The 15,356-nt window shown below is 41.2% G+C and overlaps 1 protein-coding gene across 1 annotated transcript in view; it reads right to left on the reverse strand.

Annotated features, from left to right (window-relative positions):
• Positions 1-9,914: 9,914 nt before the first annotated feature.
• DLGAP2 (DLG associated protein 2) overlaps positions 9,915-15,356 on the reverse strand; it is a 1,086,744-nt gene continuing 1,081,302 nt past the window's right edge. Inside the window, exon 12 of the mRNA XM_033938644.1 lies at positions 9,915-10,658. Coding sequence (XP_033794535.1) covers positions 10,440-10,658 — 219 coding nt within the window. The 3' untranslated portion in view covers positions 9,915-10,439. The remainder of the gene's footprint in view (positions 10,659-15,356) is intronic.

Below are 15,356 nucleotides of genomic sequence, written 5' to 3' on the forward strand. Positions count from 1 at the left end.
CATGACTGCTTCAGTTTAGGATTACAGCTGGAACAAATGGAGAAAAACTCTGCTTCACAGGTTTGTGGGACAAACTTGGTCTTCGGGCTGCCAGTCGGATCAATGTTAGACTGAGCCTCAACCCCCGGAAAACCTTACACTGCGAAGGGGGAAAGGACCAAGCAGCAGGCCCACTGTTAATCCCAGCCAAACCAGGAAGGAATCAAACAGCCTGCGCTCAAGCTTCTGATAAACCAGGGATGCAAGCAGCTACATAGGGGATGGCCCTTGAACTCCCAAAAATACAAAAGCAAGCTGGCTAGTTAGGTGTCCCTGAGGCCTGATTCTGCTAGTCTGCATCTTCTCCTAGGCAGAAGTCCCAACAAATGGAAACTCTGGGCACCGAGTCTTCAACCGAACACTGATTAAAAAAATACCTGAAAATAATAAAACTGCAGAGCAGACCAGAAACACTTCTGAGCAACTTGCTTGCAGAAAAAAAGAGGGGGAAGGTGCAGCTGCCTGGGAAGGAGGAGGAGTTCAAAGATGATTGACAGCATTCTGCAATCAACTTGCAGGTTCAGATGCATAACTCTATGGTTCAAGACTATTAGATACATTGCACTAGAAATAGTTGTTAGTGCCAATTTGTGCCTTATTAATTAAGTAATTGAGCGACGGCTACTGTTCTATAACCAACACATGCAAATGCTTGCCCAAAACATGTTAATTTGTGCATGGGATTAGATCATGTTGGGGAATGTATAGAAAGCTCACTTGTTTAATATCTTAACCTTCCTGTTTTGATTATGTAATACAAATAATTTATTTACTGTATTTGGCTCAGACCTTTTTTCAGTAATAGCTCAAGGTAAATTATGTTTAGGTAAACTAGATACTTCCTTGTCCCCAGAGGGCTCACAATCTGTTTGTACTTGAGGCAATGAAGAGTTATATGACTTGTCCAAGATCACAAGGAGGAGGAGCACAGCTTGCAGCAGGACCTAAATATGTATACTCTGGAGGAGAGGAGGAACAGGGGAGATATGATACAGATGTTTAAATACTTGAAAGGCATTAATATAGAACCAAATCTTTTCCAGAGAAGAAAAAATGGTAAAACTAGAGGGCATAATTTGAGGTTATGGGAAGACTTAGTAGCAGTGTTAGGAAATTCTTCTTCACGGAGAGGGTGGTAGATGCCTGGAATGCCCTCCCAAGGGAAGTGGTGGAGAGGAAAATGGTGATGGAATTCAAAAAAGCATGGGATAAAAATAGAGAATGTCTAATTAGAAAATGACGGATGCAAATTAAAGAACCAAGGCTGGTATTGGATAGATCTGCATATATGGTGTTTTGGTGTAGGATGGGCTGGGGTGGGCATCAATGGGAACTCCACTAATATTGACATGAGGATGTTACTGGCCAGACTTTAAGGTAGATATCCTGCAAACAACAGGATGGTTGGATAGGCTGGAGTGAGCTTGGATGGCAATTTCAGCATCTGGAACCTAGGACAATACCAGACTTTACAGCCTACGGCCCAGAAATATCAAAGAAGAGACAAGTTAATCTAATCATCTAATCGCGTATTTTTAAATGGATATAACTTATGGGCAGACTAGTTGGACCGTTCAGATTTTTATCTGCCGTCATGTACTATGTTACTATGATTTCAACTGGGCTTCCCTGGTTATCAGCCTTGTGCTCTACTAGGGTACTCTTCATAGCTTCAGTACCTCCCTTTCTAGTCCATGCTAATACTGAATACTTATTTGAAACAAACATGGACTTTTATTCCTCTGGGCTGGAAGTACCTTGGAGCCATGATTCAGTGGCTTCAAGTTGATTGACTTGCAACACAAGTATTATAAACATCATCATTTTTATTTTTCAGCTAATTAAATGTACAATACATAAATAAACATGGCTTATTTTCTGCCTTTGCCGATACAATGTTATCTAATGCAAGAACTGGAGTATATTGCACTTTTAAAATGTAATATGCATTGATAACAATTTATCATTAGCACGCATTTGATTTCATTGTAAATATTCTTCTTTGGACCAGAAGAAGAACTCTTAAGAACTGCATGTATCCAAAAAAGAATACCCAACATATCATATTAAACACATGAAAACTATCAAATTTAGTAGTGTTTGATTTGTCAACAGCCTGCATTTTGGCTGGTTTAGTAACAGAACGGAACCCCCCTCCCCCTCCCGGATGCCAAAAAAATCTATTAACAAGTGAAAATAACATCTTTAGGAAGGGGTTCAAGTAAACAGTTGAAAGTAGGTTTTCAGATTTCTGTGAAACAGCTACACCAAATTTTACAATTTATGTTTGATGTTATTCCTGTACATTTCAGACGCATTCAAGGAAATTAGATGACCGAACTGTATCAGCTGCCATACTCTGTCATCAATAAGCCTATCTTGGATTTCATACTTTTAGAGGCTAATCCTCTTCCTCATGATTTCACCAGAATGCCTAATTAGCAGCTCAACTTTAATAAAACACTAGTTTCTGAGACTGCCATGACCTGTAATTACATAAGTATTCAAACCAGGGCACATAGGCAGCGTGAAGGCTGGACGTTACCCAAGCTCCAGCTCTTTTCCTGGAAAATGCTTTGAGCACCTTAGTCTGTCTATAGTACAGTATATATAGCAACATTCTAGGGACTATGTTTTTGCATTGATTATGAAGTCTATACATTCCTTCTGTTATTTATTTATTTTTGCTTCCAGCTATAGCTTAAGGCTGTTTAAGGCAGTGCTTCTCAACTCAGTCCCTGGGGCAGGCCCAGTCAATCAGGTTTTCAGGATATCCACAACAAATATGCATGAGATAGATTTACATACCAAAGGGGGCAATGCATACATATGTATCTCATGTATATTCATTACAGATATCTGAAAACCTGTCTGGCTGGGTATGCTCTGAGGACTAGGATGGGAAGCACTGGTTTAAGGTATAAAGTGGACATGGAGTGAAGTCTAGCTGCATTCCAAACCAGAATCTGTTGAATTGACTTGATTGCATGGGATTCCCCTCCCCCCCAATAGTATTATTTTGTAAGTAATCTCAGATAGATGACAGAAACTATATAATCTACTACATGAAGGTAATATTCAAAACCATTTCTATTTAAAGCCTGTTGAAATGGGCTTTTAAAACAAACAAGAAGCTTGCATTTGGAGGCATTTCTTAGGGGTGGTGATTAGGTTGGGGAGGTAACAATGTGTGCAGTTTTGGATTTTTTAAAAGTGCACAACATTGTTTTGCCCAAAAATGCTATTTGTAGAAAAATTAGACACTTATCTTAGCAGAACCAAGCTATACGCAATGTTTTGCTTCGATTACTAGTGCAGACCTTGCTGGTAAGAACTATCCATGGAGTATGCACCAATGCAAAACTTGAATATTGCCCCAGGGGATCATTTATTAACAGTTAACATCTGCTAACACTGTTAATGTGCATTATTTGCCATAAGGCCCTGGTGCTGATGTGCATTAGCTGTTAGAAAATGATCCTCTTAGTGATCTCATATATACAGTAGACCGAGGGCACCTGCTCTGTTTATCTAAAGCAGGGGTAGAGAACTCCGGTCCTTGAGAGCCGTATTCCAGTCAGGTTTTCAGGATTTCCCTAATGAATATGCATGAGATCTATTTGCATGCACTGTTTTCAATGCATATTCATTGGGGAAATCCTGAAAACCCGACTGGAATATGGCTCTCAAGGACTGGAGTTCCCTACCCCTGATCTAAAGTGTACCAGGGCATGGAGAAATAATGCTGGGAAATAATTAGGTAGATCTTTCTCTTGTAGTATCTTCATCAGAGTCCCAAAAGTGTAGGGTGAAAGTAGAGTGTCAGAGGAAGCATCTGTCTCAAACTTATAAGAGTAACTGAGTAATGAAAATATTCCCAACTGGGTATGTGAATTATACAAGTATATGTATTCCCATTATTTACTTACTAGGGGGCATGGAAGGGGGACATTTAAGAGGTAATTTTATAAAGTCATTTTTGCATATATGTGGCTACATGTATGTATCAATGGGTCTCTGATAAGATAGCGCCTGGCATAAAAGTATGTACCATGATATGATGGTGTTACTTTGCCAGCTGTTGCTTACAGGGGTAGAGTTTGAGTAGAGCATGGGCGGATTTCATAAGTAGCTGCATAGATTATAAAATAATCAATGCATATACATGAATAATTGAGGTGCAGAAATTTACGCTGTGCAACTGTCCAGACCTACAAGGCAGGTGTGGTTTCTGCTCTGTACATTAGTAGCTTATAAAGACATGTGGGCACCTTTGTGTCTTCATTAGAGAGGCACCCCCTTTAACTACATGTCTTATTATAATGTTATCCTTCTTAGGGGCTCTTTTACTAGAGGGTGTTAAGCCTTGAATGCAGGGTTAATGTGTGGACCGGCTACTGCTTGATTGCAGAAAGGGGCTTTGCAGTGGTTTATCTGTTTCTGCACATTAAGCTGCTTGCTAGTGAATTTTTCAAAATTTGTCTGTCAGGAGCAGTGGTACGGGTGGAGACATTAGCTAGATAGTGCATTATATTAATTAAAGCAACAACTGGTTTTCATATTGTTAATGCAGGAGCACTAATGCTTCCTCAGCAGGAAGCAGCAAGGGCCTGATTCTATAAAGGGTGCCTAGGTTAGGCACTGCTAGGCGCCTTAATTGCGGACGCCTAATGACACCTAACTAAGGGCTCCTTATACGAAGCCGCGGTAGCGGCTTTAATGCGCGCGACTTTTAATCACACACTAAGCCCCGCGCTAGCCGAAAAACTACCGCCTGCTCAAGAGGAAGCGGTAGCAGCTAGCGCGTCCGGCGGTTTAGCGCGCGTCATTATGCACGTTAAACCGCTACCGCGGCTTCGTAAAAGGAGCCCTAAATTTCGCTCGCAGCTCAGTTGTTTTTTAATCGATTAAATGGGTACTTGACCATACCCAAACAATGGAATACAAATATGTATATATTTTGCAAAAAATATCCAATAGAAAACACCAGAAAAAATTACATTACATAGATTCTTATATACCGCAACGACCTCACGGTTCTGTGCGATTTACAAGTCAAGAATTACTAACAATGTGGTAGATCACAATGAATCATAAAGTTTACCAGAGATTATATTTCCAACAATTATCTAAAAGCTGAAATGTAATAAATACAGTAAATTAATCATGATGTTTTCAACATTCTTCTAAAGGCTGAATAAGATGTGAGAAATGATATATGAATACCAATTTCTTTTTCCCATAAAGCTGCCTGAAATGCCAACATTTTACCAAGGAGGCGTACTTTACGCAAATGTTTCCTATTGACGAATTTGAAAGAATCAAAGAGATAGCTGGGCAACAATCCATTCAAAATCCATTCAATTGTCTACACACACGTTATAAACACATTTATTTTTCACGCTCAGAGATTCTTTGTAGTGAGACCAATGACTGAGCACAGAGTGCCCGCTTTTAAATGGCTCCCTTCTCAATCATTGCACTTTTTGCTATTGATTGTCAGTTTCAGTTAAAGCACTTAGTAGGGTCCTGACGCATTTTGCACATTGCTACCTCTGAGAACTAGATCTAAATTAGATTTCTGTATAGATTATAGATTCATCTTTCTTTTTTTTTCTTTTTTGTGTTACCTACCAAATGTGCTCCTCGCTAAATGTTTTCTTTCTCTCTTTAAAGATTGTAGTTCATCCCTTTCACCTTCCGTACCAGTTATGTATTAGAATAGATAGAATTTGATTGTAATTATGTATTTTTAAAATGTTATACGCTTTGAAGCTTTTGATATTGCGTGCATAACAAAAATTTTATAAACTTGAAACTTGAACTTACCAGGGTTTTCTTGAGGCGATATGCGAAATGCGTCAGGACCCCGTGTTTGAAGACACTCCACATAAGTTAAGTGGTTTAACTAAAACTAACAATCAATAGCAAAAAGTGCAATGATTGAGAAGAGAGATGTTTAAATGCGGGCACTCTTTGCTCACTCATCGATCTCACTACAAAGAATCTCTGAGCATTAAAGATAAATGTGTTTATAATGTTGTGTGTACAGTACTCTCCCCAAATTCGCGGGGGTTCCGTTCCAAGAACCCCCGCAAATCTCGAAAAATCGCGAATATGGTTTTTCGTGGGGGAGACTGGAGAAGGCAGCGGCAGAGGCAGGAGAGAGCAGCCGGAGCACCGGCGAGTGAAGGAAATCACTCGCTGTATGCTCCGACTGCCTCTTCCTGCACTAAAGTCAGGCCTTACCAATCAGGAGCTGCTTTGACACGCAGCTCCTGATTGGTGAGGCCCGCCTTTAGTGCAGGAAGAGGCGGTTGGAACATACAGTGAGTGATTTCCTTCACTCGACAGTGCTCCGGCTGCTCTCTCCTGCCTCCCCAGCTGTCCTCTTCTGGTCAGCGGTCGCGGTTGGAAAATACCGCGAATGACTGGGACTGCGAACCGCCGACCATGAATGACCGGGGGAACACTGTATAGACAACTTTTTCTGATGTTTTCTATTGGATATTTTTGGTAATTGGCCATGCCACTAAAAACCGATTAAAAAATAATTTTTTGATTACCAATGAAGGTTGCACAAGGATATCAGCGCAATGCCTAGCAACACCTAAGTTGAGGCGCCATCTGACACCTACCTGAAAAGTAGGCGTGGTTAGGGGCAGAGAATAGGCATGGTAAACTTAGGCATCACTAGGCCTAATATACCAGCGCCTAGCTCAGTGACGCCTAGCAATGCCTAAGTCCACCTAGGCGCTACTAGGCGTGATTCTATTAAGGATGCCTAGTGGTTGATTGACAACTGCACAGACCAACACCTAGAAGCTAGAAGGATGCTAGGGTGCATAAGGAGAGGTATGGCCAGTAGGAAAAAGGAGGTACTGATGCCCCTGTATAAGACTCTGGTGAGACATTATTTAGTATACTGTGTACAAGTCTGGAGACCGCACCTTCAAAAAGATATAAACAGGATGGAGTTGATCCACAGGAAGGCTACTAAAATGGTTGGTGGTCTTCCTTATAAGATCTCAATATGTATACTTTGAAGGAAAGGTGGGAGAGAGAAGAAATGACAGAGATGTTTAAATAAATTACTGCAGCAAAAAAATTGTTGCAAAAATGTTATAAGCCAAGTGGTGGAACTATCCTTTGAAAAACCATTTAAGTACAGTGGAGAAAAAAGCCTCAACTAATTTTATATGCAGATGGCAACCCAATGAGTTTTTTTAGTCGTTCTTACTCTGTATCATAGACAGAGATGTTTAAATGTGTCACACACTAGCGCTGAACTGAAAAATAGATAATCACACTTTTTAGGATCCTCAGAACGCCACCCAAGCAATTGGCTCACTGTTTCAGCACTCCTCATTGAATTATTATACTATACGTTGGTGCCAGAAATCCCATGCCCTATTTATGTTCCCTTCTGTTAAGGGTTCTAAAAATAAGAAATAACATGGGCACTGTTTTTCCTATCAAGCAGCTCAATTCGATAAAGAATTCCGCCCATTATTGACCAGATCAATATCTTATAAACAGTACAGAAAACTTTTTTCTAAATTTGTAGCTAGCTAATTCTTGCGTTTTGCATTATCTCTGTAGTCACTCATAGCATAATCTTTTGTAAACCGCATTGAACTAAGGGTTATGCGGTATAGAAATATGTTATTATGTTATGTTAACTGTAAATACCTACGTGGCATAAATGCGAATGAGGCGAGTCTCTTTCATTTGAAAGGAAGCTCCGGAATGAGAGGGTATAGGATGAAGTTAAGAGGTGACAGGATCAGGAGTAATCTAAGGAAATACTTTTTTTTTACTGAAAGGGTGGCAGATGCGTGGAATAGTCTCCCAGTAGAGGTGGTGGAGGCAAAGACTGTGTCTGAAGTCAAGAACGCGTGGGACAGGCACTTGAGATTTGTTAGGGAGAGGAGGAGATAGAGGATGCTGCATGTGGACAGACTGGATGGACCATTTGGCCTTTAACTGCCATCATGTTTCTAAGTTAGGGGCCATTTATAGAATCAGGCCCTAAATGCTCCTGCATTAACTCAAGAGCAGGAGCATGCACTAATTCAAATATTAATGCAGGACCTGGATACAACATAAAAACTGGTTTTGGGCTTCCCGCATGTAAACCGCTTTGATTGTAACCACGGAAAAGCGGTATATGAGGGGGGAGGGGGGGTGCTGAAAAGTTCTCAGCCTAACCAAGAAGAAAATGATGTGTGATATGGTTCAAGTGATGATCGGAAACAACGTCAAAACACTGAATTTTGTTTTTGCAAATTGGCACTTAACAAAGGGGTCCTTTCACTAAGGCGCCCTAACCGATTTAGTGTGCGCTAATCGAATTAGAGCGTGCTAAAGATTAGCCTGCGCTCAATGCTAAGGCACCCGCTATATTCTATGGGCGCCTTAGCATTTAGCGCTAAATCGGTTAGTGCGCCTTAGTAAAAGGACCCCCCAAATAAGATAACACTCTTTTCAGTTACAGTGGCAAAATAATGCTCAGAATTTAGGAAGTTGGTGGTTTGGGCTGAGAACATTTCAACACCCCCTCGTATGAAATCCCATCCCTTTTCTCTTTCCCTTCAAATTCAGAATTACAGCGCGTTAAACCATAAATGTAACACATTTTGGTAAAAGACCCCCCCCTTCATGTCTTTTTCAGAAGAGTTTTAAGATCTACTAAAACGTGAAATCAGTTAGGGCTGAGCCATCTAAATTAAGTTTGTAAAGATACATTTAAAGCCTTTTGGAGCGGATTGGGTCGGTTCCTTCTTTTTCCAGGATTTACTCAATAACTTGAAATAATATTACGCTTCTTCCTCCGTATTCGCAGCGGATGCGGGCAGAACAATAGCCGTGAATACCGAAAAACCGCAAATAACTTTTTGCATGTTATTCACATTTTTTTTCGGTAAAATAGTCCTGAAAAAGATAATAGACCGTGAATAAACCGACCTGCGATTTACTCCGTACAACGCCGGGAACAGCGATTTCCTCCATGAACCACCGGGAGCAGCAATTTCCAATGTGAAATGCCGGGTTCAGTGATGAAAATTAGCGGGCGGAGTCAGCAGCCGAAAAAATCACGAATAAGCGAATCCGCAGATACGAAAACCGTGGATCCGGAGGGAGAAGTGTACTTTCCTTGAATTCAATGGCTGGAAATCACTTGCCAAGCCTTAAAAATCATTCCAAGTCTGCTATTCTTCTGCAAGAGTGCTATTCTTCTCTTAGCTGATACTGCATAGGAAAAAGAGTTCTGAAAAAAAATACAAATGCAAACCACATTTCACCTTTACTATACCTTAAAGTGACCATTTAAACTAAGATGCACTTACCACTTACATTCATATTTCTGAAACCAATTACAATATCACAACTGGTATTTTAAACGAGCAAACATTCACTTTTTTTTCAAGGATACCCTGATAACTTAACTGATACAGCATTGCATGAGTTTTAAACAATTAGCAATTCTTAAAATGAAGGTGTGACTGAAAAAAAAAAAATGCATACGCAGGATAAATTAAAATTGTAGAAAACCCAGAGATGACTGTTCCATTAGGAGTAAGTATAACTTTTCACTTTACACATCTTGCTACAGAAAATCTGACTTTTTAAGGCATCCATTTTCCTTTCTCCTATCCCTTAAGCCCTCTTGCACCGAGATTACACATGCTTTTTTTTTTTTTTTTTTTGCATCTTGCACTATTTCCAAAGGAAATAGACTAGTATTCTTTAAAGTTTCTGAGGAACATGTTAGAATTTCACTGATGAGTTATCCTTGTTTGGATCCGGGGCTTGACACGGCGCACAAGGCCTCAGATTCTTCTGCAGGAAACAAAGATGAACAGCAAGGCAGAGCACATGGGAGAATTTAATCTAACTGGATTCAAGGAAAGAAACTGGAGGTCAGAGAGAGCAATGGGTTCTTCCTTTCCTGCACGTCAAGTTTCTAGCACCTTCTACTTGGAATTAGCTAATGCCTCTAGTGAATGGTGAGATGCACCCATTTAGTTTGTTATTCTTATTCCTAATCATCGCACGATTTATAAAAATATATAAATAACAAAAAAACTGAGCTGGGTTACATCTCCAGAGGTGTTTCTCGTTGTCCTCTGAGAACTTGTTGGTTGTCAGGTCTCAATAATCCCTATCCAGTGTGTTGCTGATCAGAGATTAGACACAGAATAGAAAAAAAGTAGTTCTTGCAATCTGCTTTGCAAACTCCAAAGAAATCAAAAGCATTCCACTGCGCTTATGGCATGAAGAACACAACAGCAAGGGCATATTCAATGGAGAGAGAATGAGACCAAAATTACCAGGTGGGGGATAAATTATACAAGCATGTGGTTTTAAGAAAGGGATCAGCTGCAGCATCCTATTCTTTAAAGCCTGGTTTGCGCCTCTGGGATATATATCTCGATGCTGTCTGCACGCTCGGTGGTGGAGTTCTGCCGAAAGGATGCAGCTCGCTTGGCAGCCATTAAACGTCTTCTAGCTTCTTGGCGTTGCCTATCAGGTAGGTCTAGAGACTTTTCTCTTGTAATGGGAAATTTTCCTTTGGGGGGCTTCTTTGGTACTGGAGGGGGGACCTTCTTTTCATCCTGGAAAACAATATGAAACTGAATTAATATGAAGGTGGCTGAATCCAGATATTTTGAGTTCTGAGGCTTAGAATGTGTAGTTTATCGTCTACACAGTGTCTGGAAAAATGGGATATAAGAACATAAGAATAGCCATACTGAGTCAAACCAATGGTTTATCTAGCCCAGTACCCTACTTCCAATAGTGGACAATCCAGCTCATAAGTACCTGGCAGAAGCCTAAATAGTAGCAACATTCCATGCAAACAATCCCAGGGCAAGCAGTGGCTTCCCTCATATAGCTCTCTCAATAGCAGACTAGGGACTTCTCCTTCAGGAACTTATCCAAACCTTTTTTAAACCCACATATGCTAACCACTGTTACAACATCCTCTGGCAATGAGTTCCCTCCCTTTTGTTTTAAAAGTATTTCCATGTAACTTCATTGAGGGTCCCTTAAGCCCTCTTTTACAAAGGCGTGCTAAGCCTTTTAGTACGGATTTAGCGCGCGCTAAATCAACACGTGCGCTAACTGCTAACGCATCCCTAGCATAACATGCACGCGTTAGTGCTTAGCACGTGTTTAGCAAGCGCGCTAAAAAGCTTAGTGCACCTTTGTAAAAGAGGGGGGTTAGTCTTTGTAGTATTTGAAAGAGTAAAATATCCCCTTGCTTAGTTTCAAAATTATTTGCTGTTGTTTAAACATTTAGGCCCGGATTCTATAAACTGCATCCCGATTGTAGGCAGCTGTAGGCATTCTACCACTGTCTAATCAACCAATCGGGACGCATGTTTTCTAAAAAAAATGCTCCCCAAGCAGGCCGCTTATATTGCAGGCACCTCCAGGAGCCTAGAGAGGCCCGCAAGCCCGCCTATGGCTAGGCGGTAGCCTTAGACGAATCTAGGCGGCCCTACGTGTCTCCCTAGTAAAGCGGGAGACCCTTACAATGTAGGCCAGCAAAATGTAGGCCACTATACTTAATCACAGCAAGGGATCTCCCTGCCGCGATACAGTATAGTGGCCGCATCTACAGCCACCAGTCTTCCCCCTCCCCCTAAATGAACAAGGCAGGAGGGATGCCCAGTCCATCCTGCCGAAAGACACCCCACCCGCCCCTGACCATCACCGGCAGGAGGGTGCCCAACTCTTCCTGCCGGTAGGCCCCCCCTGACGATCGCGGCAGGAGGGTCCCCACTCTTTCCCAAATATCGCCAGCAGGAGGGTAACCAACCCCTCCTGCCAAACCCCCCAATGAACCCCCGTCCCCAACCCCCCCCCCACTGAACTGTTGACTCAGTGAATTCTGAGGTTTCTGTAATTAAGAGCACAACTTTTTTGCAAGCTCGAGCTCCATCCTATAGAAAAATACTCAGAAATGTCTCAAAACATCAGACAGAAGATTCTGCTGCAGTAGGACAATTTTGATTGATTTGGAATAATATAGAGGTCCCGTTTTCCCAGACACTGTGTAAATAAACAGAATAGCAGTACAGTGCTTTGACTCATCAGGTAGAATGTAAAGTTATTCCATTTATGTATTTGATTTCATACATTTGTATCCCACCCATAAAACACTTCTGAGCAGAGAACATCAATATCACATGCCAATACAAACAGAAAAACATACCACAGAATAAAAGCTCTCACATTAAAATCCAACAACTAAATTAAATAAAAATGATTTCATCTTCTCCCTAGAACATAAATAATTCCTCTCTAATAATTCATTCTAGAGTTTTGGCCCAGTTACTAGGGATGGGCAGCCAGAAAATTCTCATTTCACATTGTTTTTCCTGCCTTTTCTGGGAATGTTTTTGGGTTTTTTAAAAATTCATTTTCGTTTGGTAAGTTTTTCATCATGGGAGGAAAGTCACTGGAGTGCGCACTCTTTTGAAAGAGAGCATACTTTGGTGCTCATTTTCAAAAGAAAAAAAAAACAACCAACACATCTCAAAAGATGCACAAAGCAGTAAATCTGTTTTCCCATCAAAATATCAAAATCACAATTTTCAAAAAGGCAGAATTGGGACATTTCTCATTTAATTCATTCAAATAGGAAGGGGGTGTGTTGGAGACATGTTTTGGGCAGACTTCCAATCTGGATGTTTTTCTTCGACAATTGGAACAGAGAAAAGGTCCAGGGCAGAAAAGAATGGTTTTATCTAGACCTGTTTCAGTTACAACTAAGTCAGAAAAACATGCCCTGACTGACCAGCTGATCTGTAAAGGATTGTGGGCTTGGCCCTCCCTTAATCCTCCTGTGGCCACTCTCCCCACTCCGCACCTTCAAAAAGATATAAAAAGGATGGAGTTGGTCCAGAGGAAGGCTACTAAAATGATGTGTGGTCTTCGTGATAAGGCATATGGGGACAGACTATAGTTTGGAGGAAAGGCAGGAGAGGGGAGATATGATAGGAGATGCTGAAATACCTATGTAATGTAAATGCACATGGGTCGAGTCTCTTTCATTTGAAAGGAAACTCTGCAATGAGAGGGCATAGGATGAAGTTAAAAGGTGATAGGCTCTGGAGTAATCTAAGGAAATACTTTTTTACAGAAAGGCTGGTAGATGTGTGGAACAGTCTCCCGGAAGAGGTGGTGGAAACAGAGACTGTGTCTGAATTCAAGAGGGCCTGGGATAGGCACATGGGATCTTCGGAGAGCGAAAGAGATAATGGTTACTGCAGATGGGCAGGCTAGATGGGCCATTTGGCCTTTATCTGCTGTCATGTTTCTATGTTACTATATTTATGACAGCTCCAAATATTAAGAAAACAGCAAGCAAGTGAATGGAGTAGTCTAGTGCAGTGATTCCCAACCCTGTCCTGGAGGACCACCAGCCAATCGGGTTTTTGGGATAACCCTAATGGATATGCATGAGAGAGATTTGCATATAATGGAGGTGAGCAGCATGCAGATCTGCTATCCTACAAACCTGATGGGCTGGTGGTCCTCCAGGACGGGGTTGGGAACCACTGGTCTAGTGGACAGTGCAGTGGACAGTGACCAACAGGATCCAGCTTCAATTCCCACTTTAACTCTTTCATTTTAGTACAAATATGTGAGCCCTCCTGGAACATAGACATACCCCCCTGACCTAAGTATATAAATAATCTGAAAGCCTGAGGCCTATTGTAGTAATGGACCTTTAGGTAAGGTAGGTTTTTTCTGTTCCTGGAGGGCTCACCATACAATATGAAGGGATTTAAGTGGGATTTGTACCTGGGTGTCTTTATGTGAAGTCCACTACGCTGACTACTAGACTTCCTCTGTGCTCTGCTGGGATGTCTGTGTGGCTGGTTCACTAGGAATGCTGCCAGACAGGCCTTCCTATGGATTATTTTTCTCTGTTTTCCCCAGGATGTATTTTCTTTCAAAAATGGTACTTACAGATGGGCATGTTCGGCTTAAAAACTTCTAGCTCAAAGCCATAATCAGCCCGGAAATTTAGATGTTTTCTTGGTCAAATTATGACTATATGCTAGATGTTTTCAGCAAATTATCTCAATTTTGACTTTAGACGTTAATCCCACCGTAGTGCGTTTTTTAGTGCCCGCCGCAGCGGTAACAGCTCCGACACTCAGGAATTCTATGAGCGTCGGAGCTGTTACCACCATGGCCGGCGCTAAAAACCACACTATGGTTTTGTAAAAGTGGGTGTGGGGGGGGGTTATATCAAAAATTCAACCTAGTAAATCCCAAAATATCTGTCAATGAAGCAAGAGTACACACAAGAAAATTCTTATACCCCCCAAAAAAACTAGTATCTCTTTAAACTGGTGATGCTTGCATATAGGAAAGCCTGAAGATCTTATGATTTAAACATGTACTTTCAAAAATAAGGACTCCTGCATACAGAGGAGGAAAAGCCTCAGAATGTGAAACTGCCGTAATCAATTACATTTCAGGACAGAAGTGCCTTTGAGGAGGTTTTTATGCCAAATAGATGTGTTTGCAAATGTTCCTGCCTGCGTTACAAATTGATTGTGGCAGCTTCATATTCTGAGGCTTTTCCTCCTCTGTACGCAGGAGTCCTTATTTTTGAAAGTAAATGTTTGAATCATACGATCCTCTCACAACAATGCTATTTATTTATTATTTTAAATGTGATGTGCTCAGTACTCCTCCACCACGGTCATGTCTGCGGACCTTAGGACCACGTAAAAGGGAACCATCATAGCATCATCTTGTTCCCACTTGTTTGTAATTGCGCCTCAAACTTTTCAACCTAAATTACCAGAGATATAAAGTACTTATCTAGTTCATTGAGTTCCACTATCAATGCTGGCTTGTAATAGCCAGATCGAGTCCCAATTCCTCGTGACCAAAAACCCCAATAAAACAGTTCTTTGTGCTTTAAATTCCAAATTAAACTTCACCATTTAGTGCAAATGTTTCAGTTTTACAGTTGCTCCTTGCTGAAAACGCCTCAGGCTTTCCTATATGCCAGCATCATCAGTTTTAAAGAGACACTAGGTTTTTTTTGGTATATAAAAAATTCCCCTCTATGTGAAAAGAAAGGGGATAGGGCTGGATATACTGCTTTTCTGTCATTACAATCACAGCGGTTTACATATTATATGCAGGTACATATTTTGTACCTGGGGCAATGGAGAGTTATTACTTGATTTGTTCAGAGTCACAATGAGCCGCAGTGGGGATTGAGCCTGGTTCCTCAGGTTTCCAGGCCCACGGCGCTAACCATTAGGCTATTCCTC

The sequence above is a fragment of the Geotrypetes seraphini genome, chromosome 3 (genome assembly GCF_902459505.1).
Source record: "Geotrypetes seraphini chromosome 3, aGeoSer1.1, whole genome shotgun sequence".
Classification (NCBI taxonomy): Eukaryota; Metazoa; Chordata; class Amphibia; order Gymnophiona; family Dermophiidae; genus Geotrypetes; species Geotrypetes seraphini.